The sequence below is a fragment of the Danio rerio genome, chromosome 20, assembly GCF_052040795.2.
Source record: "Danio rerio strain M-AB ecotype USA chromosome 20, GRCz13ab, whole genome shotgun sequence".
NCBI lineage: Eukaryota > Metazoa > Chordata > Actinopteri > Cypriniformes > Danionidae > Danio > Danio rerio.
In genome coordinates, this window is record NC_141040.1 from 2,577,893 (window position 1) to 2,602,623 (window position 24,731).

The window sequence follows — 24,731 nt, forward strand, 5'->3', positions numbered from 1 at the left end:
GCTGCACAACTGTGTTTAAACCCCTTATAAAAGTGATTTCTGCATAATAGGTCCACTTTAATGTATAGCTAAGAAGCAAACAAACAAAATAGATATATAGATTATATATAAACAGTATATAAACAGTATGTATTCACTCTAAAAAATGTTGTGTTATTTATTTATTAATTATTTTATTACTTTGTTTGGCCTATTTTGTACCATTATTGGGTTGTTTATTAATAACTTAACCAGTTGGGTTAAATGTTTGGTGCTTTGTCGGGTTATTTTTAGCCTTTGTTGGGTTATTTATTTAATAACTCAACCAGTCAACTGATTTAACTGACAGAACAACTGTATTAATATCAAGCGGCAACCTCTGGCTCTCCTTTGGGAAGCCAATACAGAGTAACTAAAACTGCAATGCATCGACTCGCCTTGGGGGGCTGGCTCCAGGAAATTTAAGTGATTTCTGACTGCGCTGGTAAACTGGCCACTTTTACAGCTGATGAAACATGTTTACAGCCTGGGACAAAAGATGGCTTTGGTGCATGTAGCTATGATTACCCTTCATGACAACTGTGAGGGGTGAATTTTTTTATAACTCATCCGTTTCATTTTTATTAAGTTATATTTAGTCTGTATAATTAAGGGCGTGGCCACTTGAGTGACAGCTAGGTATCGCTGTTTGCTGTCTGGTCAGCTCAGCTGATTCCGGCTGATTAGCTGCTGAACTCTTCATATACATCATATTTTTGTTTTGGTTAATGTTTCTTAACACAAGTCAATTGCCTTTTGGGACTATTTCCTAAAATTATCAGATGATATGGGATGCTGTGTGCACTTAATTGTGCTCACAAACCGTTCATGTGTCCTTCATTTCCCTGCTGAGTGAAATTATATCCTTATATACCCTCTCTATAAATGTATTTGTTTTATTTAAGATCATTTATAATGTTTTTTAGAGCTATAAAGCACTCTAGAATCTGACGGATTGATTAGCTGTAGGCTCTAGATCAGTCATCTGAAGCGTTGTCAAACAGTGTTATGCTGGATGTCATCAATAGTCTTACATTAACTAACACAGACTATATCTGAAGTGTTTGGAATTAGCATTTTCCTCCTATTGAAAAATGTCATAAGATCAATGTTTAGTGGCTCAATGTATTACAGCAGTGTTTTTCAAGTCTAAACACTTTATTGATATAGTGAACAGCCAAGCACAAGTGGTCAGAACACAAACAAGTCACAGGTAATAAAGTATTAAGCGTTTTTCCCAAAGTAAAGTGTGTCTGAACCAGGTCCAAGCTAAATGCCAGCAGGTGTATGTAGCTCCGCCCACTCTCCTCCTCTTTGCCCTTGTTTGGTATCCCGCCATGGGTGCGATGACGCGCAAACAAAATGGCGACAGTTGGCCACGCCTACTTGTAGGTTCTTTTGCAGAGTTCAGAAACCAGTGGGTGACGTCATGGATACTACACCCATATCTTTAAGTCTATGATTAATATGCTTGCGTAATGTTGTTTTTGCGTTATAGTGTTTATTTTAGCTCTAACGCAATAATGTTGTTGTTTTTTTTAATCAAATGACCTCTCCGTGTCGTGTTTTTTACATCCAGCACTCTTAATTTGATGATACAAATGCAGGCTTCATAGCAGATCTGTGTAAATGGATAAAAGTGCTTTCTCTACCTCCGTGTTCATCTCTACAGTTTTTCTTTTGGAGGACATGATACACATATTTGAGATATTAGTGGTTAAGCCACTTGTTGGCAAAAGTAACCCAACAAACTAGTTATTTTGTAACCTAAATTGTAGTGTTAATCTTAACAACTTGGGTTAAAACAACCCAACAGCAGGTCAGTGCCAAAACAACCCAACATTAGGTTACCTGTTGGGGTATTATTAACCCAACTGTTTTAAGTAAGTACATTATACATACACTTACTCTATAAATAACAAGATAAGTGCACAGGAAATAAACAGTTTGAGGGCTAAAAAGACAAGGATGTATGAAATCCCCTCAGATAAAGAGTGTGGTAAAGCGAGGTACTGATTTATTTGCTGTGACGGTGGAGACTGAGCTGATAGATCTGACCTTTCCTGTTCTCCCCGAGGCAGAAACAAACAAACAGCATCCACTGAATACAGACCAGCGCCGGCAGCTGACCTGAGATCAGATACAGCCAGACCGTCTGATTCTCCTTCAGCTGCAAAGTAACTAGTTACTGTAATTAAATCACTTCAGCACTGAGAAAAGTAAGGAAGTACGTAAAATTCAACACTAAATACTTCCCTGTTGGCCCCTATTGCAGAGTATTATTATCATTTAGCTTATATTCTATCCACAATGTAACTCAGAGGCAAACTAAGTTACTCTGATGGCTTAAAGTGGACATGAAATCAAATCTAACCATGGTGATTTTGTTAGCTCAAACTGCTAGCTTAGTGCTGATCAATTCATCTGTGCATGTCAATAAGAAAAAAACAATAGTTTGCTCTTTTAATTTTTAATCTAAATCTGAAAATGCACTTCCTGTTTGTTTCCAGCTGAATTCTCAGATTCGGTCTGTCTGAGGTATTGGGCGTGGCTAACATACTTAACCACACCCCTCTAGCTGTCAGTTTAGACAACAAACTGAAATGGTGAGCAGGAGGAGTCTGTTATGTTGAAAGAACTCTGAATAAAACGCCTACTTTACTACATCCAATCAAGTTCGCAGGAGAAAAAAACAAGCCACGCCCACTTTTAAATTATTTAATATTTCGTTTCTCTAGGAACTGCGTCACAATTCAAAAAAAAATTCCTTGCAGCTTCTGGTTCATGTAGACTTTACAGAAAAAGGGAAAGAGAGAGAGATCACACAAGCAGAGGAGCATCAGAGTAGAGGTCATTAATATTCATGACCATTCCAAATATGGTCAAAACCAATATTTTCTTCAATCATTCATATTCCTACAGCATAGTCCCTTTATTTATCAGTGGTTGCCACAGAGGATTGAATTGCTAACAATTCTAGCATATGTTTTATGCAGTGGATGCCCTTCCAGCTGCAACCCAGTACTGGGAAACACACAATCACACACTCATACACTACAGACAATTTAGTTCATTAATTCCCCTATAGCGCATGTGTTTGGACTGAGGGGGAAACCGGACCACCTGGAGGAAACCCACGCCAACACGGAGAACATGCAAACTCCACACAGAAATGCCAACTGGCACAGCCAGGACTCAAACCAGCGACCTTCTTGCTGTAAGGTGACAGTGCTAACCACTGAGTCACGTGTCGACCCAATATTTTCAATGTAGGGGTAATTATTAATTTTATAAATAAGCATATTTAAATGTATCTAAGCCACATAGCTACTATGAGGACATCAGGGCATGATTTAACTTACTGAATCAAAGCTCTCTATGGCATCTTCAAAAAAACAGTAGTAGATATTGGGTCCATCCAGACTTTATTAGATTGTGGAGAGAGCAAGGAGAGTTTCTTTAATACAGAGTTTCTGTATCAAAGAACAGCAGGATCACCCCAATAGAGTCAGTGATTATTTCAGGATGTCATTGGCTCGGTTTGACACCGGAGCCAAGCTGTTCTGCAATCATCTTCCCCAATCTCTCATTATATCCTGTGTGTGTTTGTCCTGAAGTGCTCTGATTTGCGAGTCTGATGGCATTCTGCATTTTGGCTTTCAATTGTACGGTGACTCTGAACAGTCAAAACACATCTCAAAATGCTTGCTACAGATGCAGAAAATCCTCATCTGTTTCAGAGAGGTGGGTAACACAATCGCCTCACAGCAAAAAGGTCGCTGGTTCGAGACCAGTTCGCATTTTTGTGCGGAGTTTGCATGTTCTCCCCGTGTTGGTGTGGGTTTCCTCTGGGTGCTTCGGTTTCCCCCACAGTCCAAACACATGTGCTGTAGGGGAACAGGGTAAGCTAAACTGTCCGTAGTGTATGTGTGTGAATGAGCGTGTTTGGATGTTTTCCCAGTGATGGGTTGCAGCTGGAATGACATCTGCTGCGTAAAACCTATGCTGGATAAGTTGGTGGTTCATTCCGCTGTGGCAACCCCTGATTGGTAAAGGGACTAAGCCGAAACCAAAATGAATGAAAGTTTAGAGGCAGTTTGTAAACATGATTGACAGAACATTTATTCATTCGTTTTCTTTTCGGCTTAGTCCCTTTATTAATATGGGGTCGCCACAGCGGAAGGAACCGCCAACTTATCCAGCACATGTTTTGTGTGGGAAACCGGAGCACCCGGAGGAAACTATTTACAACCCACACGAACACGAGGAGAACATGCAAACTCCACACAGAAATGCCAACTGACCCAGGCAGGGCTCGAACCAGCAACCTCCTTGTTTTGAGGTGAACGTGCTACCCACTGTGCCACCGTGCAGCTTTAGACAGAACATGAGATCATATTTATATCTTAGGGTACTTTCACACTAGCACTATTGATCCACACCTGGGTTCATTTGACGTCAGAGTTCGGTACGTTTAGATGTCGTCTGAACTTGGGTGCACGCCCGCAAACACAAACAAGCCAAGAAGGTGGCAAGGGGGGACAATCGAACTTGGGTTCGGACCAGACAATCGACCCCAGTGTGAAAGCACCCTTAAAGTTAACCCAGAACTGCAAATTCTGTCCTCATTTACACAATGTTCATTTGTCACAGAATAAAATAAAATAAAAAAGAAACCAGTGACCACTGACTTTCATAGTAGGACAAACTTCCAAAAGCCAGTCAATTATGACCAGTTAGCATCCTTTAACAGAAAAAAAGAAACTCGTACAAGTTTGGAACCACTTGAGGGTACGTAAACAGTAAACCTTTGTGTGAACTATCCCTTTAATCTGCTCTGTCCTGCTAGTTTTACATTGATCCACCAGTGGGCGCTATTTCTCTGAAAGTCAACACTCTTCGCTGTGGTTCCTTTTGTCTGCAGTTTGGTAGTCAACATCCTTATTATAAACCACTCTCATTTTCAGACCCACATCCACCAATTACTTTCCGAGTTGGAGAGTCGTCAGCCAATCGTGGTTTCAGCGTGACCATCGAGGGGAGGGGTTCGCATGTTTCACAACGTTGGCTTTTCTCCCAGAAAGGTTTCGGTGTGGGAATTTCAATTTTACGTTTTGTGAGGCTATCGGAGGCTCTATTACCGGAGACCGCGTCCCGAACGATTCGCTGAGCACCTCTAGACGGAATAAGGTACGGCAGTTAACGGCTGCTTTCAGTCACAGCATCAGGATTTGTGTGCATGTTTTAAAGATGAATCCGCGTGGAGCTGAACCGAGCCGCAGAGGAGAACTTAGATGAGCCGTTACTCACCTGGTCTTTGACACTGTCCCCAGTAAACATGTATTTGATGTGGTACAGGAAGTCACAGATGGGGTCCATGTAGGCCAGGTGGTTGCTGTGCTGATCCACAGCCTGAAGCATCTCATAAAACGCCACTCCAATCTGAGAAAGAAACACACACACACACACACACATACACTCATCTGGGTTCATGTGGAAATGTTAGCCGCATTCATGGCAGCTTTTGGAACTCATGAAACAGTTTGTGTAAATGCATCCAGATGACGCTTTAGATCAGGAGTGTCAAGCTCATTTTCACTGAGGGCCACTTCAGCATTTTGGCTGCTCTCAAAGAAGCGCTTATAACTGCGACACTGTATAAATGTTACGGTAGGGATCAAGTACATCCAGGAGGTTGTTATGAGAGAATACAGCCTGATGTAAAGCGCAGCTCTGTTGTATAAGACTGAACAATTTATTCTGTGAAAACAACCATTCTGGATGTACTTTATCCTGATTATTACATGACTACTTGACACAAGTTGTAAAATGTAGACAAGTAGTTTATTATTTCTTTAATTAAACACAAGCTTACAAAAAACAAAACCCGCTGAATGGAGTATACACTAACCTCAAATTATTCCTTTTATCAGGCTAAGAGACCCACATTGCTCCATTATGGTATGACTCCTTCAGGCGCAGGGCTATCAGTCCTTTAGGGCGAAGCTTTCTGTCATTTAGGTCAGAGCTATCAGTCATTTAGGGCGGTACTATGTGTCCTTTAGGGCAGGGCTATCAGTCATTTAGGGCGGTACTATGTGTCCTTTGGGGCAGGCCTATCAGACATTTAGGGCGGTACTATGTGTCCTTTAGGGCAGGCCTATCAGACATTTAGGGTGGTACTATGTGCCCTTTAGGGTAGGGCTATCAGACATTTAGGGCGGTACTATGTGCCCTTTAGGGCAGGGCTATCAGACATTTAGGGCGGTACTATGTGTCCTTTAGGGCAGGGCTATCAGACATTTAGGGCGGTACTATGTGTCCTTTAGGGAAGGGCTATCAGACATTTAGGGTGGTACTATGTGTTTTTTAGGGCAGGGCTATCAGACATTTAGGGTGGTACTATGTGCCCTTTAGGGCAGGGCTATCAGACATTTAGGGTGGTACTATGTGCCCTTTAGGGCAGGGCTATCAGACATTTAGGGCGGTACTATGTGCCCTTTAGGGCAGGGCTATCAGACATTTAGGGCGGTACTATGTGTCGTTTAGGGCAGGGCTATCAGACATTTAGGGCGCTGCTATCAGTCATTTAGGGTGGAGCTATCAGTCATTTACGGCGGTACTGTGCATCCCTTAGGGCAGGGCTGGCAGTCATTTAGGGTGGTACTATGAGTCATTTAGGGCAGAGCTATCACTAATTTAGGGCGGAGAAATAAGTCTCAGGGTTGAGCTATCAGTCATTTAGGGGAGGTGCAATGCGCCCTTTAGGTTGGGGCTATAAGTTATTTAGGGTGGAGCTATCAGACATTTAGGGTGGTACTATGTGTCCTTTAGGGCAGGCCTATCAGACATTTAGGGCGGTACTATGTGCCCTTTAGGGCAGGGCTATCAGACATTTAGGGCGGTACTATGTGTCCTTTAGGGCAGGGCTATCAGACATTTAGGGCGGTACTATGTGTCCTTTAGGGCAGGGCTATCAGACATTTAGGGCGCTGCTATCAGTCATTTAGGGTGGAGCTATTAGTCATTTAGGGCGGTGCTATCAGTCATTTACGGCGGTACTGTGCATCCCTTAGGGCAGGGCTGGCAGTCATTTAGGGTGGTGCTATGAGTCATTTAGGGCAGAGCTATCACTAATTTAGGGCGGAGAAATAAGTCTCAGGGTTGAGCTATCAGTCATTTAGGGGAGGTGCAATGCGCCCTTTAGGTTGGGGCTATAAGTTATTTAGGGTGGAGCTATCAGTCATTTAGGGTGGTACTATGTGTCCTTTAGGGCAGGCCTATCAGACATTTAGGGCGGTACTATGTGCCCTTTAGGGCAGGGCTATGAGACATTTAGGGTGGTACTATGTGTCCTTTAGGGCAGGGCTATCAGTCATTTAGGGTGGAGCTATAAGTCATTTAGGGCGGTGCTATCAGTCATTTACGGCGGTACTATGCATCCCTTAGGGCAGGGCTGGCAGTCATTTAGGGTGGTGCTATGAGTCATTTAGGGCAGAGCTATCACTAATTTAGGGCGGAGATATAAGTCTCAGGGTGGAGCCATCAGTCATTTAGGGGAGTTGCAATGCGCCCTTTAGGGTGGGGCTATAAGTTATTTAGGGTGGAGCTATCAGTCATTTAGGGTGGTACTATTTGTCCTTTAGGGCAGGCCTATCAGACATTTAGGGTGGTACTATGTGTCTTTTAGGGCAGGGCTATCAGACATTTAGGGCGCTGCTATCAGTCATTTAGGGTGGAGCTATTAGTCATTTAGGGGAGGTGCAATGCGCCCTTTTAGGGTGGGGCTATAAGTTATTTAGGGTGGAGCTATCAGTCATTTAGGGCGGCGCTATCAGTCATTTAGGGTGGAGCTATCAGTCACTTAGGGTGGAGCTATCAATCATTTAGGGCGGTGCTTAGTCATTTAGGGTGGAGCTATTAGTAATTTGGGGTAGAGCTATCAGTCAATTAGGGCGCTGCTATCAGACATTTAGGGTGGAGCTATTAGTCATTTAGTGTGAAGCTATCAATCATTTAGGGCGGTGCTATCAATCATTTAGGGTGGAGCTTTCCGTCATTTAAGATGGTTCTATGAGTGCTTTAGGGCAGAGCTATCTGTCTTTTAGGGTGGAGCTATGATTCCTTTAGAATGGGGCTATCATTTCTTTAGGGTGGAGCTATTATTCACTTAAGGTGGTGCTATGAGTCCTTCAGGCGCAGAGCTATCGCTCCTTAAGGTTGGAGCTATCAGTCATTTATGGTGGGGCATTCAGTAATTTAGGGTGGAGCTATCAGTCATTTAGGGCAGCACTATGCGTCCTTTAGGGCAGGGGTATTAGTCATTTAGGGTGGAGCTATGAGTTATTTAAGATGGAGCTATCAGTCTTTTAGGATGGGGATATTAGTGCAGGTCCTGTTTATGCTCTGCCTTTATCCAATACTCAATCTTCTTTCATTTTTTTAGCAATGCTATTGTTATCTAATATCAGGAGCGTTTCAAGAGGATGGAGTCACGACAAGAGAAAAAAGGACACTTTTAACTTCCATTTCAGGCAGCTTTAAGACTTTCGGCACTCAAACTGACCACCTGTGATGTCCAGACCTGGTTCCCCACAGCAGCTCCTCCAGAAGGAGTGCTCAGAGAGTGACAGGCTAGAGTTTGTGGGTAAAAGCGCTGCGAGGTCAGTGTGCAGAGAGCACTTCCATTAGATGGACTCTTCAAAGAGCCCCTGAGGAGCACAGCACGAGGTACTCATCTGGCTGAAGAGAGTGTGTGTGTGTGTGTGTGTGTCAGACCTGCTGCATATGTGCCACATATTCAGACACTTGTGCTCTAATCAAGTCCAGCCTCTTGATTTGCTGTGCCGCTCGCTTTCTCCCAGGAGGCTTTGCTTTGAAGAGTCAAGGTGAGCGTGACTGTGAAATGAGCAGGTGTGTGTGTCTGTGTGTGCATTCTTAAGAGCATGTACAGTATGTCAGTGTGTGCACAGATTTCAGTAAGGCTTGTGTTTAAGTGTAGAGCTGGGGAAGGGCAACAGAAAACACAGCTTGTACAGAATAAACACTATTAAGCTCACAAAGTGTCCCCACAATTCACAAAAGCAGAGCTGTGTGTAATGATGCTTGCAGACATGTGTGCATGTGAGCGTCCATGCGTGTGTATGTGAGTGTGTGTGCATGTGTTTGTATGTACATGTTTGATAATGTATGTGTGTGTGTGTGTGTGTACCTCCAGCATGCATCTGGTTCTCTCCTGCTGGAAGCGCTGCAGAAACGGCCCCACCAGATGATACACGTACAGCAGCTGGAACTCAGTCTTCACAATGGGCTTCAGGACCTCCGACAGGAACCTGACAGACACATACACACACATACAGCATGAATGTGTCACTCAGTGCTGCTCGGTGTCACAATGATGAACATCCACTGGAGAGTGTGTAACATCAGTGAAGTGTCACATATTTGACATGTCAGTGTTAATGACTGAACAAACACATCAGGCGACCACTTTACATCTCCAGCATTGAGGATCTTCATATTAAATACTGCACGCTGCCTAGATTATCCTTAAATGAAATCTAAATAAACAGTGTTTATTTTGCTGGCACAAACTATTAGTCTTAAAGTGAACAATTAATCAAAGCTAATCCACTGAATAAAACATGTTTTGGTAATCTTCAATCAAATTCTGATCATCTGCTTCTGCTCTGGAACAGCGGTTCTTCTCTGATGATGTCAGTTTGACGGATTGAGTGTAATATTAAGTATATTAACAATCGCGGTTAATAGTGAAACCGGTTAATCGTCGCATCCCTACTAGCAAGTAGTTATCTCTTAAGAGCAATCACTATCTGTTCATTAGCGACTACAGCAGGGGAGTTCTCCAGATCTACCTGAGCTCAAACTCCCCTTGCCTTGCAAACGGGAGGGAGCCCCTGGCTCGAGGATCTTCTTATGAGCTCAAGGCTCTCTCCCAGGAGAGCATGCCAAACAAGCTTTATCATCAATCATCAGCTAAGTGTGAACTCTTGAAATGTTCTGATGGGTATTTTGACCGGAAACTTCACAGACACATTCTGGGGACACAAAGGACTTAAATCTCTACGCAAAAAGAGTAAAATAATTGTCCTTGAAAATAAAGTGTCATCTGTATCTCTTACGCACAGGAATCATGTCTGACAAAAGCTTCAACAGCTTCCACACATCTTCAAAAGGAATGCCATGCATCACTAAACCCCTCCGCGAGCCACTCAACATCTTCAGCCCACAGGTTGCAGTACACATACACTACAGTATTCTAACACACACATACACACACACACACACACACACAGAGGAGTGTGATGTGCTGAGATCTGGAGTGTGTGGAGGCAGGTGAACTGAATCATCAACACTCCTCAAATACTCACAAACGGACCATCAGCTGCAGACCTCACTGATCCAGCAGCGTCCACCGGGCTTTAAAAACACATTTAAGGCAAACAAAACAACACAGTATGTCCCTGCAGAGTGTCTAAAAATAGATCACACATCTCTGAATCAGTCTCCTCAACCAGCTGCGGCAAACATTCAACTCAAAACACAACCGTTCAACTTTAAAACATGCATTTTTGTTGAATCTGCTGCAGTTATGCACCTAAATATCAAGAAATACATACTTGAGGTTAGCCGATGTTACATTTTCCTGATATAATAATCCATTCTGAAGAAAGTCATTACACATCAATGTGCAGATATCAGCAAAGTGGATGTAATAAATGTGTTTTTTAGTAAGAAAGTAGAACTGAATGTAAACATTTTGAATGCATAATGCAGGACGCTTTAATTAGAAACTGAAATACACTACAGCTGGGTGTGCACTGCCTGATTTTTGCTGCCGCATGCGATGATTTTCTCATCGTGAAGAAATCGTTTGTGGTCTTAGTGTGTTAGAGGAACTAGTAGAAGAATTAATAGAAAAAAGTGGAGAAGTGTACGCAGAATAGAGAAGAATAGAGTAGAAGAATTAGTTGAAGAAAGTTAAGTAGAATAGAGCGGAGTAGAAGAATTAGAAGAAAATGGAGTAGAATAGAGAAGAGTAGAACAGAGGAGAGCAATATATACTACAGAGTAGAATAGAGCACAGAAGAATAGAGTAGAATAGAGAAGAGTAGATCGGAATAGAGCACAGTAGAATAGAGTAAGATAGAGTAGAACAGAGTAGATTAAAATAGAGTAGGATACAGAACAGAGTAAAATAATTAACTGAATTCTTTTTAAGTAGTATCCAGCAGAAAAGAGTAGAAGAATTAGTAGAAGAGTAGAGTAGAATAGAGCAGAATAGAAGAATTAGAAGAAAATAGAGTCGAATAGAGTAGAGCAATATATGGTAGAATGCAACAGAGTAAAATAGAGTAGAATAGAGTAGAGTAGAGCACAGTAGAAAAGAGTAAAATAGAGTTGAAGACTCAACGGAAAATTAGTGTACAACAGAATAGAGTAAAATAGAGTAGAAGAAAGTAAGGTAGAGTAGAACCGTGTAGAAGAGTTAGAAAAAGAAAATGGAATAGAATAGAGCAGAATCGAGCAGAATAGCGAAGATTAGAACAGAGATTTGCAACATAGTATAAAATACAACAGAGTAGTATAAAGTAGAATACAACAGAGTAGAGTAAAATAGACAACAGTAAAATAGAGTAGAGCAGAATAGAGAAGAGTAGAATAAAATAGAGTAGACCAGAGTAGAGTAACAGAGTAGAGTAGACCAGAGTAGAGCAGAATAAAGCAGAGCAGAATAGAGTAGAGCAGAGAAAAAAAGAATAGAGTAAGATAGAGTGGAATAGAGTAGAGCAGAATAGAGTAAGATAGAGTGGAATAGAGTAGAGCAGAATAGAGTAAGACAGAGTAGAATAGAGCAGAGCAGAATAGAGTAAGATAGAGTAGAATAGAGTAGAGCAGAATAGAGTAAGATAGAGTAGAATAGAGTAGAGCAGAATAGAGTAAGATAGAGTAGAATAGAGCAGAGCAGAATAGAGTAAGATAGAGTAGAATAGAGCAGAGCAGAATAGAGTAAGACAGAGTAGAATAGAGCAGAGCAGAATAGAGTAAGATAGAGTAGAATAGAGTAGAGCAGAATAGAGTAAGATAGAGTAGAATAGAGTAGAGCAGAATAGAGTAAGACAGAGTAGAATAGAGCAGAGCAGAATAGAGTAAGATAGAGTAGAATAGAGTAGAGCAGAATAGAGTAAGATAGAGTAGAATAGAGTAGAGCAGAATAGAGTAAGATAGAGTAGAATAGAGCAGAGCAGAATAGAGTAAGATAGAGTAGAATAGAGCAGAGCAGAATAGAGTAAGACAGAGTAGAATAGAGCAGAGCAGAATAGAGTAAGATAGAGTAGAATAGAGTAGAGCAGAATAGAGTAAGATAGAGTAGAATAGAGTAGAGCAGAATAGAGTAAGACAGAGTAGAATAGAGCAGAGCAGAATAGAGTAAGATAGAGTAGAATAGAGTAGAGCAGAATAGAGTAAGACAGAGTAGAATAAAGTAGAGCAGAATAGAGTAAGATAGAGTAGAATAGAGTAGAGCAGAATAGAGTAAGATAGAGTAGAATTGAATAAAGTAGATCAGAGTAGAATAGCATAAAGCAGAATAGAGTAACAAAGAGTAGAATAGAGTAGAGCAGAATAGCGTAAGAGAGTAGAATAGAGTAGAGCAGAATAGAGTATGATAGAGTAGAATAAAGTAAATCAGAGTCGAATAGAGTATAGCAGAATAGAGTAAGATAGAGTATGATAGAATAGAGTAGAATAGAGTAAGACAGAGTAGAGCAGATTAGAGTATTATAGAGTAGAATAGAGTAGAGCAGAATAGAGTATAGCAGAATAGAGTAAGATAGAGTAGAATAGAGTATGGTAGAGTAGAATAAAGTAAGACAGAGTAGAATAGAGTATAGCAGAATAGATTATGATAGAGTAAAGCAGAATAGAGTAAGACATAGTAGAGTAGAATAAAGTAGATCAGAGTAGAATAGAGTAGAGCGATATAGAGTAAGATAGAGTAGAGTAGAATAGAGCAGAATAGAGTAAGAGAGAACAGTAGAATAAAGTAGATCAGAGTAGAAAAGAGTAGAGTCGAATAGAATAGGGTAGAGTAGAATAGAGTAAGATAGTAGAATAGAGCAGAATAGAGTTTAGTGGAAAAGAGTAGAGTCGAATAGAATAGGGTAGAGTAGAATAGAGTAAGATAGTAGAATAGAGCAGAATAGAGTTTAGTGGAAAAGAGTAGAGTCGAATAGAGTAGAGAAGAATAGAGTAAGATAAGAGTAGAATAGAGAAGTTTAGAAAAGAGTAGATCAATATAGAGTAGAATAAAACAGAGTAGATAAGTAAGATATCCAAGTAAGATAGAGTAGAATAGAGTAGAGCAGAGTAGAGCAATATAGAGTAGAGTAGAGCAATATAGAGTAGAGTAGAGCAGAGTAGAATACATTAGAGCAGTGTAGTAAAGAGAAAACCTTATAGTAAAGTGTGACCAATGTAACAGCATGATTACAGCATTCCTATTGAATAATGCGGATCGTATTGCTTTCTCACTACAACCGAACTGTTCCAGAGTTCAATTTAATTGAGCCGAGACCACCACATTCAGGCGATCTCCGAACGATTGTTTTGGTACAGATCAGAGAGCGATTGTGGGTTTCCACATATGCCTGAACGCAACAGGTTCCCAACAAAACTTAAACTTAGGATGTACTCACACTAGGCATGGTTGTGTTGAACCGTGCCCAGGCGCGATTGTCAAATGAATAGCCTAGTGTGAGTACAGCCTTAAACTAACGTGTTACTGAATAATAAAAGAGCTACTGCCAGTTTTTCAGCAGAAAAGTGATGCAGGTGTAAAGTCTTACTTGGGTATGAGCGAGAGCTGGCCGATGCTGGAGTGATGCCACACGGCGTGAGCCAGAGCCAGAACGTAACTGCAGTGCATCTCTGAGTAGGACTGATGGCAAGCGGTGAAGTCCAGAAGCTGGAATGGGTAACCCAGCCAATCTGACCCAGAGCTGAGCACCGCACTGCTGATCACACTCACGATACGGTCATGCAGGACGATCCAGTAGGGCTCCTGCAGAGAGAAATACAAAGCATTAAACTCAGATCTGCGCAGCTCGTGGAATAAAACACAGTCACTATCAGTGTTGAGGGTAACGGTTCTTCTTGTTTCAACTAGCAGCTAGATCTCTGCAACTCTCACATGGTCGCCCACTGAAGCTAAGCAGGGCTGCGCCCGGTCAGTACCTGGATGGGAGACCACAGGGGAAAGCTAGGTTGCTGCCGGAAGTGGTGTTAGTGAGGCCAGCAGGGGGCGCTCAACCTGTGGTCTGTGTGAGTCCTAATGCCTCATATAGTGACGGGGACTCTATGCTGCTCAGTGAGCGCCGTCTTTCGGATGAGACGTTAAACCGAGGTCCTGACTCTCTGTGGTCGTTAAAAATCCCAGGATGTCCTTTGAAAAAGAGTAGGGGTTTAACCCCGGCATCCTGGCCAAATCTGCCCTCTGGCCTGTTCATCACAGCCTCCTAACCCTCCCCATATCATAATTGGTATATCATCACTCTGTCTCCACCAATCAGGTGCGTCTTCCAGGTGGATGCTGCGCACTGGTGGTGGATGAGGAGATTCCCCCACTGTGTAAAGCGCTTTGAGTGCCCAGAAAAGCGCTATATAAATGTAAGGAATAATAATAATTATTATTATTATTAACTGTTTATTACTGTTAAGCATCGTTTAGAAAATACTGATTTAAAAGAGAGTGGTGTATGAGCTCTGTATAGACTTAATTCTCTGACTTTCAGTGTCTGAAATGGACCATATAAAATCCCATGACAATCCCAACCCTCTCAACTCTGTGCATTTGTACTGAAAAATATATGTATATTTGGCAGCTTAAAGACGCCTCTCATATGGAGAATGAAGTAAAAAATGCATCGCTCAGGTGTGAGTTTCTCACAGACTTCAACAGAGAGTCAAAATCTTGATGGTTCTGTGGATCAAATCTGAGCTTTATTTTGTAATCTCTATTGGATTCAAGTCAGGTGATTGGCTGGGCCATTCTACAGCTTGATTTTCTTTCTCTGAAGGCATCTGAGAGTCTCCTTGGCTGTGTTTTGGATCATTGTCTTGCTGAAATGTCCACCCTGGTTTCATCTTCATCCTCCTGCTAATGTAGATGTTGGACTGAAGCAGCTGATATTCATTTACACCGAGGAAGGGCAAAGGGTTGCTAAAGAACTACTGAGAGATTTCAGCTGCTGTCTGGGCTTTCACTGCTGAACTACACCTCCCTTACTTCATGTGTTCAATACTTTTTCCCTGCTTCATTTCATTTTATTACACAGAACTTCATTTGTAAACTAATTAGATTTGTTTTCTGTGCATACAAGGATTTCTTTGGTTGTTACCAACATCTGGGGAAAAGTCAGCCGCACCTCTAGAAAAATGTTTCCTGAGAAAAATGGTGCCACACTGAATACTTAATTCCCCCGCTGTAAACGATTAAAACTCTTTTAAACTCATGTATTTATTAGTCACCATTTCATTGTAATACCCATGTCATTATACACATTTGGGTCCTGAAATGTCACAAAAAACACACACACACACACACACACACACACAAAATGTAAATAAAGGTGTGGCCGTACAGGCAGAGCGGTGATGACCAGTCCGATGGCGTTCATCCAGGCCGTGATGTTCTCTCGAGGCACCAGCGGCTGACTGTAAAACACCAGACCCATAATTCAACACACAGCATGACTCCACTCCTCCACACACACACACACACGGTAATGAAGATAACACACCTCTTGAGCACCACATTAGCAAATACACAAACTAATGAAACCTTATAGTGACCAATGTAACAACATGAATAATGCATAAATCTATTCACACCATTAACTAAGACCTCAGTTCATTAAACTACTAATTAGCTGCTTATTAATAGTTAGTAAGGTAAGCGTTGGGTTTAGATATCATGTAGGGTTAGAGATGAAGAATAAAATCATACTTTATAGCAACTAATAAACAGTTAATATAGTAATAATAAGCAGGTAATAATGCAATAGTATGAATTCAACACACAGCATGACTCGACAACTCCGAACACACCTATAATAACTCCTAATGACAAACCTCTTGAGCACCACATTTAGCAGAGCGTTGCCCACGTCTTTCCCCGGGACCGCCAGAGCCATCAGCTCCACACAGGTGACGTGCAGCGCATGAGCGGCCGGGTTCGGGAACTCGTTAAACCTCCAGTCACAGTTGGGGAACGGGCCTGGAGATTTACCTGCCATGGGTGACTTCGGTTAAGGAGACGCTGGACTCTAAATCACCTTACATTTAAAGGTGCAATACATAAGTCTGACACCCAGTGGTTGAACAAGGTATTGCACTCCTAGTTCAAAACGCAAACAAGCACAGGTTGCCACATTGACGAAACCAGAAGAAGTGTGCCTGAATGTCGAGCCTAAAGGTTGATTTATTGAAATATTTTCCATATTAAAAGGAGTTTTTGTCCTAACCAACACCTGAAATTTATATTTTAGAAACGGCTTTAGAAACAGAAAACTGGCAATGATCAGCTAAGGTGCACCTCATGTGCTTTATTTAGTTAAATGCTAATAATGTGAGTGCGAATGCCATTTTACATCACATTTATTGCCATACTACTGAAAGCAGCAGCAGATAGTTCAGCTCAGATCTGGAAAATAAAATAAACCGTCTGAAATTGAACTCTAGAACTGAGACTCAGTGCAAACCAACACACATCAGTGATTCAGCATCTACATTTAATCATGTTAACGAGGTTTAATATGTGTTAATTAGATTATAAACCTTACCATTTCACTGGAGTGCAGTGAGTGCACTATTCTGTGCTTCTGAATGGCTGTTTTACATTTCTGTTGTGTTTTGTCTCGTGCAAACAGCCAAATTGCTAATCACTGCAAATCCCGTCATGTATAGCGTGTTGTTAGGACACGGGCTTACAATGTAACCTGCTCACCAAATGTTTATGCTTGTATTATTTATATTATTTGCTAATAACCTCATGTGGAACTCTGAAACTAAGTCTCACTTCGGAGGCTGTGACTGTCCACCAGAGGTCGCATTTCTCAGTATCCATTCTTAAATTTGGTCCCTTTGTACGAAACACCACACAAACACTGTTTTCTAACTCTGTGAAACTGGCCCTCTTCAAGTTTTGATCCTTGTTGTGAGGTTTTGGTGACTGTCGCTTTAAATTAAAATGAGATTGAGCTCTTTCTAATAGAGGACAGAGCTGCAAGTGCCTGTGTGTCAGCATAGTGGCAGATTCAAAACAAGACTAACATTATCTGTGCGAAAAAGGTCAGTTTGCGAGAAAGAGTCAGTCTACGGAGACTCCTGTCGCAGTTCATTTTTGCTTCATCTGAAACTCCTCTTTAATAATAATCCTCTTTATAATGTCTAAGCTGACGTTATCTTCAGTAGCTCAAAACTTCAATGGATAATTAGGCAAGTCATTGTATAGCACTGGCTTGTTCTGTAGACCAATGGTCCCTAACCCCCGCGCTGCGGACCGGTTCGGTCCGTGGATCAATTAGTACTAGAATTACAAGAATTAATGATCTTTAAGTTGGCAGATAAAGTAGCTGCATTTAAAGCCAAACTGGATTTGTGGGGACGACGCGTGAACAGAGGCATATTGGACTTGCATGATATGTGCGTGTGCTGGCGCTCACGGGCTGTTTCACGGGCACACGCAAAGCTTGAAGGTAAACAAACAACGGCTTATCATAAGCATCTTATCGATAATTATTTACTCGGTTGGCATTAAGAAGAACATATAAACGTTATCTGACTAATTTCTAGCAGCTGAATGTGTCTGGAAAAATATTCAAAGGCTTTTATTCATTCCGCAAATTACCGATAATGTGACAACTTCTCTTTCCGGAAAATAAATAGCCAAAACGAATTTACCGGTATTTTCAAAAAGGCCCTGTTCACACATACACACCTTTCCAGGAAATTGCCGGTAATTTTCCGGAAAGGTCTGTATGTGTGAAAGGGGCTTTTGTCTGCCATTACCCTCAGATGGGACCATCTCGTTGCAAAGAAACAAGCTCAGGGTTTTGATGTTTGTTGATTGATTAAGTTTTTGATGTTATAATATGTTATATTGTTGGAGCAATGTGTTAATAAAGTTATTACTTCCTAATGTTATAATAGCATTGTAATGTTGGAGCAATGTGCTAATAAAGTTCCATATGAGTACACAGTGGATTCACGTTTATTATTATTATTATTTCAACCCCCCCGGTTTGCAGTAAAATTGTCAAGCGTTGACCGGTCCGCAGTTAGAAAAAGGTTGGGGACCACTGCTGTAGACAATCCAAAATAAATATTGCTTAAGGGGGGTAATAATGTTGACCATAAAATGCCTCTTTAATGATTAAATGGTCTTTAATGAACCTAAAAGAGCACATGTCACTCCGCTGCTCATCCATTTGCACTGGCTGCCAGTTGCTGCTCGCATCAAATTCAAAGCTCTGATGTTTGCTTACAAAACGATTTCTGGCTGCGCCCCTTCTTATCTGCTCTCACTTCTGCAGATTTATCGGCCCTCCAAAAACTTGCGTTCTGTGAATGAACGTCGCCTCGTGGTTCCATCCCAAAGAGGGAAGAAATCACTTTCCCGAACTCTCGCGTTCAACCTGCCCAGTTGGGGGAATGAACTCCCTAACTGCATCAGAACAGCAGAGTCACTCGCTGTCTTCAAGAAACGACTAAAAACTCAACTATTTAGTCTCCACTTCCCTTACTAATATGCAACTCCCTCTCTGACTCCACCGCTAACTACAAAAAAATAAATAAAAAATAAATAAAATAAATTACTAATGCTTTCCTTGTTAGACTTATCACACCTGAAACTTGCCTACAGCACTTCTTCATTGTTGCTCTTATAGTTGTGTAAATTGCTTCCTTGTCCTCATTTGTAAGTCGCTTTGGATAAAAGCATCGGCTAAATGACTAAATGTAAAATGTTTTTTAAAAAAATTTTTATTCTAGCCGAAATAAAACAAATAAGACTTTCTCCAGAAGAAAAAAAATACTAAAAGGAAATACTGCGAAAAATTCTACTTCAACTGTATATTCATTCTTCATCAGATCAATCTTTCAAACTGCATTAAAAACATTATTAAATAAATAAAGCATATGGTAAAATCGCTGTGTGTGTGTGTGTTATCGGCATCTCAGAGTGTGCTGATATGAGTAAAGGATATTATCCACGAGGCGTCCGATGAGTTTGCAGTAGTAGGTGTCGTCAGGGATCCAGACGTTATCTTCACGGGCGTTCATGCCGCACTTCAGGTAGGTCTCGCTAAGGCACCAGCCGGGTGTTCGATTGTCCTTCAGCGAGCTCATGATGGCATGCACCAGCTTCCTCTTCAGGTTTGTGCGGTCGCGTAGGTGCCTCTCATAATAATGCAGCGTGTTGTACAGGTACGTCACCGGCCGATCTGCAGATTTTACAAAGATTTTAGTTTTTCCAGCAGTGCGTGCAGGACCGGTGAGATTATACTTTTATGATGTTAGTTTTAATACATTAAAAACTTTAAATCAGAGAAATCATCTGGCTTTTTAATTTTTTGCTGTGTCGAAAACATATTGCACCTTAACATATTTATATATATAGACACACACACACGTACAGCCATTGACTTTCATAGTATTTAGGTTGATTCTATGGATGTCAGTGGCTGCTTTTTTTGCAAGAGAAGTGTTGAACAGAAGAAAGAAGCTCATAAAAGTTTTAAACCATTTGAGAGTGAGTGAAAACTGAGGACATTTTCATCTTTTAAGTGAACTTCCATGCATTTTTTCTCCTGACCCTCACCATGAAACTTGTAGAGTCCTCCCAGATGATCGAGCAGCGTCTCCAGGGATTTGGAGACCGGCAGCAGCTCCAGGAAGCGGTGGATGACGATGTCGAACACGGGGAGGAAGCGCAGACACACGTTGCCGAAGTAAATGGGCAGATACTGAGACTGCAGCTGGATAGGAGGATTGACCTGCTCCGCCAGACCCTCGAAATACAGCTTCTCTGGATACTTCTGCATGGGGCACAGTCGAGGAGATCATTACTGATATCAACTTCAGACAGTTACCAATCATAGCTTACTACTTATTACCAAACCTTTCAGATTAACACTTGTGCAAGCATTTCAGGGGTCATCATGGCTAGGCATACACGAAATCTGAGTACACAGAAATCCGTAGATTTTTTAGCCCATCGTTATTTAATTACTTATGGAAATGTTTAAATATTTAGTCAGTTTTTATATTAATATGAGTAATATATTCACTAATATGCAAACGCTTATAAGACTTTTGTATAACAGAGTATATGTTATACTTACGGCATTCTCTGCTATAACATTTGGTTGTCATCTGGGAATAACCAACCTTGGAATCTCATGACTAACCAATCAGAATCCAGTATTTCCCATGTAATAATATACAACAAAAACCTCCTGGATATACTTTATTCCAAACTTTTCAGATTAAAAGATGGCTTATATCATCATATATTTTCACTCTATTGTCCAGCCTTAGAAGTAGAATTTTTACACAAATTTTCAGTTTTGAATAGACAAATCAGCTTATACTGTAGTGTTTTAGATCTCACAGTCAGGGGCGCCGCTGCCCAGTTTGGCCCTATGACAGGAATGCTTTGGGGGGCCCCCTAAGGGCAAAGTGGTGACCGATGAAAGCGAAGAGCGGGGTGTCTTGGACAAACTTGAAGAGAGGGGGGTGGCGTAAACAGTGGTTGGTTAGGTGTTAAGGCTGATTTATACTTCTGCGTCAAACACCGACGTACGCTACAGCGCTGAAGCATAGCCCTTCGCCGTGGCCGTCGGCGTCACTGACGTGCACCTCTCAAAAAATGTAACTACACCTCGCAACGAGGCGTAGCGCAAGCTCTGTGATTGGTCGGCTTGGTATCGCTGACGAGTCTGGGCGGGATCGAGAGCCGCGCGAGCGACGCTAGCCCAATGAAGCGATTGTTTACAAGTGTGGAGTCCCGTGAAGGAGCTCCGGATGGAAAGTTTTGTTTTGTGTTTACCTCATAGTTAAAGTTCTTGCACGTCCGCCGGTTCCTGCCTCAAAATGAGCGAGTTTGAGCCACTTGTACATCCAGGAAGCAAAACAGCAGCGAAGAAACTCGACACAGAGGAACATTTACACCTCACTGCCAACTAGCGTTTCGGAAGTGTTAATGCAGACCAACAGAGACAGCGCGCAGAAGTATAAATGCACAGCTACGGGCGTTGCATGCGCCTTGGGTTACGCCGGTCACCTGACGCAGAAGTATAAACCAGGCTTTACAGACGAAAATGGAGGGCAGGGAAGGGAGAGGGGGAAGGGGGTTTGTTGGGTCACAGATTATCACAGCGAAGAGTGGTAGGCGGGGGGGTTATACTTCTGCGTCATGCACATGTGTATGCTCTGCCCAGCCTAGCCCGGTCGCATAGCCCTCGCCACTGCTGATGCCAACATGCACCTCTAAAAAAAAATGTAACTATGTATTTAACTATTATACCAAAAGCCTAGTGGTACTGTGGGCCGACATATAGCACTGACGTGCTCATGGCAACCAGAGTTTAAATCCCAGCTCAAGGTCCTTTGCCGATCCTTCCCCTCTCTCTGTTCCCCTAAAAAAAATAATCATAAAAAATGCGTCTCAATGACGCGTAGTGCAAACTCTGTGATTGGTCAGCTTGTGACCAGTGTGGGCTGGACCGAAAGCCATGTGAACCCGATGGAGCGAGTGTTTAGAAGTGTGGAATCTTGTGAATTAGCTCTAGATGGAAACTTTAGTATTGTGTTTAACTAAAGTTGTTGCACATCCGCTGGTTCCCACCTCTGAATAAGCGAGTTTGAGCTACTTGTACATTAAGGCAGCGCAAACATAAAAACCTACTGTCAAGCTAGTGTTTCGGAAGTGTTACAACACTAACAGCACACAGAAGTATAAATGCACGACTACGCACAAGGAAGGCGCCGTGGGTCATGCAGATCACTTAACGCAGATGTATAAATCAGCCTTTAGGGAGTTAATAGTAACTCCTGGGGCTCCAAATATGCACGGCCCCCTAGCGGCACCCCTGCTCCCAGTACATAACAGCTGCTGACAATAGCAACTGCACTGATAAACATAAACAAAACACAACTCTTCTAAGCTCTGTGCGGTCGAACTGCAGAATCATGCTGAGTTCTGTATTCGGCACAGATACACAAACAAGACCAAATGCCACAGCAATCTGAGGTCAATCTCTACATAAAATGCCAGAGATTTACAGACGGTAGGGGGATAATAGCTGTACTCATGACATTCAGAAACCCATCAAGCCTGATATTTGGATGAATATCCTGAACTGAGATGGTTTTCTTTTTCATCCGTAAATGTCGAGAATTGTATTATCCACAAATCCACGTCTAACTGTACATCTGCGAGCAGACCTCAAACTGTCTCTGCGTTTCCGCTCAGGCCATTTCAGCATTTATTTCACTTGGCAGGTCACTTAAGAGCAAACGTGTATCTACACAGCCACAGCAGCTTGGCAAGCGATTGAAAGGCATTTAAGACATTAAATCAACCACGACAGAGACAGAAGATAAGACAATAACTGCAAACAACTGATAGTAGGTGGCTCAAGAACACTCAGTGATTTAGAGAATGCTTGTGAGACTCCCGATGTCACATTTCTTAGCAACCCTGCTGAAAAATCCAGCTTAAACCAGCCTAGGCTGGTTGGCTGGTTTTAGCTGGTTGACCAGGCTGGTTTTAGAGGGGTTTTGGCCACTTCCAGGCTGGTTTCCAGCCATTTCCAGCCTGGTCTTAGCTGGTCAGGCTGAAAAATGACCAGCCAAATCCAGCTAAAGCTAGCTTGACCAGCTTGGTTTAAGCTGGATAAAGCTGGTTTTGACTGGACTTCCAGCTTGGCTAGGCTGGTCAAGCTGGTTTTAGCTGGTCATCTCCCAGCCTGACCAGCTAAGACCAGGCTGGAAATGGCTGGAAACCAGCCTGGAAGTGGCCAAAACCCCTCTAAAACCAGCCTGGTCGACCAGCTAAAACCAGCCAACCAGCTTAGGCTGGTTTAAGCTGGATTTTTCAGCAGGGAATAGTCAGAGATCTGCTAACATCTTAGGCACGGTTACCAACACTGTAATTTAGCTTTAAAGGACACATGAAGACCTTGTTTTAGTTAGAAAACGCTGTTGTTACATCTCATATTGACATACTGAGTTGTTAGCAGGTTGTGTTTTGTGAGTTAACTCATAGAAGGTCGTGTGTTTTCAGTGCGTTGTTAGCATGTAGCTGGTTGTGATTTGTGTGTTACCTTGTGCTAGTCTTTTTGTAGGTCATGAGACATAGTGGGCTGTTAGCATCTATCTAGATGTGTTTTGATGCATTATGATGTGGTAGTCATGTATTTAGTGGGTTGTTAGCATGTAGCAGGTTGTGCGTGTTACCTTTTTGTAGGTCATGAGAGATAGTGGGCTGTTAGCATCTATCTAGATGTGTTTTGATGCATTATGATGTGGTAGTCATGTATTTAGTGGGTTGTTAGCATGTAGCAGGTTGTGCGTGTTACCTTTTTGTAGGTCATGAGACATAGTGGGCTGTTAGCATCTATCTAGATGTGTTTTGATGCATTACGGTGTGATAGTCATTTATTTAGTGGGTTGTTAGCATGTAGCAGGTTGTGGGTGTTACCTTTTTGTAGGTCATGTGTTCGATGTATAGTTAGCATGTAGCATGTTATTTGTGTGTGTGTGCTACATTGTGGTAGGTCATGTGTTAGTTGTGCTGTTAGCATGTGGTAGATTGTGTTTTGAGCATTACATTTTGGTATGCTGTGTTTGTTAGCATGTATTAAATTATGTGCGCTACCTTGCTGTATATCATTGGTTGATTATTAGCATGTAGCAGGTTGTGCATGCGGGGTACCTTGTGGTGGGTCATGTGTTTGATGGGTTGTTAGCATGTAGCCGATTGTGTGTGTTACCTTGTAGTAGGTCATGTGTTTGATGGGTTGTTAGCATGTAGCCGGTTGTGTGTGTGTGTGTGTGTTACCTTGTAGTAGGTCATGTGTTTGATGGGTTGTTAGCATGTAGCCGATTGTGTGTGTTACCTTGTAGTAGGTCATGTGTTTGATGGGTTGTTAGCATGTAGCCGGTTGTGTGTGTGTGTGTGTGTGTGTGTTACCTTGTAGTAGGTCATGTGTTTGATGGGTTGTTAGCATGTAGCCAGTTGCGTGTGTGTCACCTTGTGCTAGGTCATGTGTTTGATAGGTTGTTAGCATGTAGCCGAATGTGTGTTACCTTGTAACAGGTCATGTGTTTGATGGGTTGTTAGCATGTAGCCGGTTGTGTATGTTACCTTGTAGTAGGTCATGTGTTTGATGGGTTGTTAGCATGTAGCCGGTTGCTTGTGTAAGTCACCTTGTGCTAGGTCATGTGTTTGATAGGTTGTTAGCATGTAGTCGGTTGTGTGTGTGTTACCTTGTGTTAGGTCGTGTGTTTGATAGTTTGTTAGCATGGGACAGCCCTGCTGAAAAATCCAGCTTAAACCAGCCTAGGCTGGTTGGCTGGTTTTAGCTGGTCGACCAGGCTGGTTTTAGAGGGGTTTTGGCCACTTCCAG

The 24,731-nt window shown here is 42.0% G+C and overlaps 3 protein-coding genes across 11 annotated transcripts in view; 1 reads left to right on the forward strand and 2 right to left on the reverse strand.

The window, feature by feature from the left end:
- The window catches only part of ppil4 (peptidylprolyl isomerase (cyclophilin)-like 4), an 892,903-nt gene that overhangs the window by 414,858 nt on the left and 453,314 nt on the right, over nucleotides 1–24,731 (reverse strand). The window lies entirely within an intron of this gene.
- akap7 (A-kinase anchoring protein 7) overlaps nucleotides 1–24,731 on the forward strand; it is a gene marked incomplete at its 3' end in the record, with an annotated part of 498,825 nt that overhangs the window by 78,292 nt on the left and 395,802 nt on the right.
- The window catches only part of med23 (mediator complex subunit 23), a 77,784-nt gene that overhangs the window by 1,032 nt on the left and 52,021 nt on the right, over nucleotides 1–24,731 (reverse strand). For 3 of the 6 annotated variants that reach the window (NM_001431152.1, XM_087296623.1, XM_087296624.1), the window contains 7 exon segments: nucleotides 5,329–5,460; nucleotides 9,230–9,350; nucleotides 13,887–14,101; nucleotides 15,681–15,753; nucleotides 16,171–16,336; nucleotides 19,305–19,541; nucleotides 19,919–20,135. In NM_001431152.1, coding sequence (NP_001418081.1) covers nucleotides 5,329–5,460; nucleotides 9,230–9,350; nucleotides 13,887–14,101; nucleotides 15,681–15,753; nucleotides 16,171–16,336; nucleotides 19,305–19,541; nucleotides 19,919–20,135 — 1,161 coding nt within the window. 6 annotated transcript variants of the gene reach the window in all.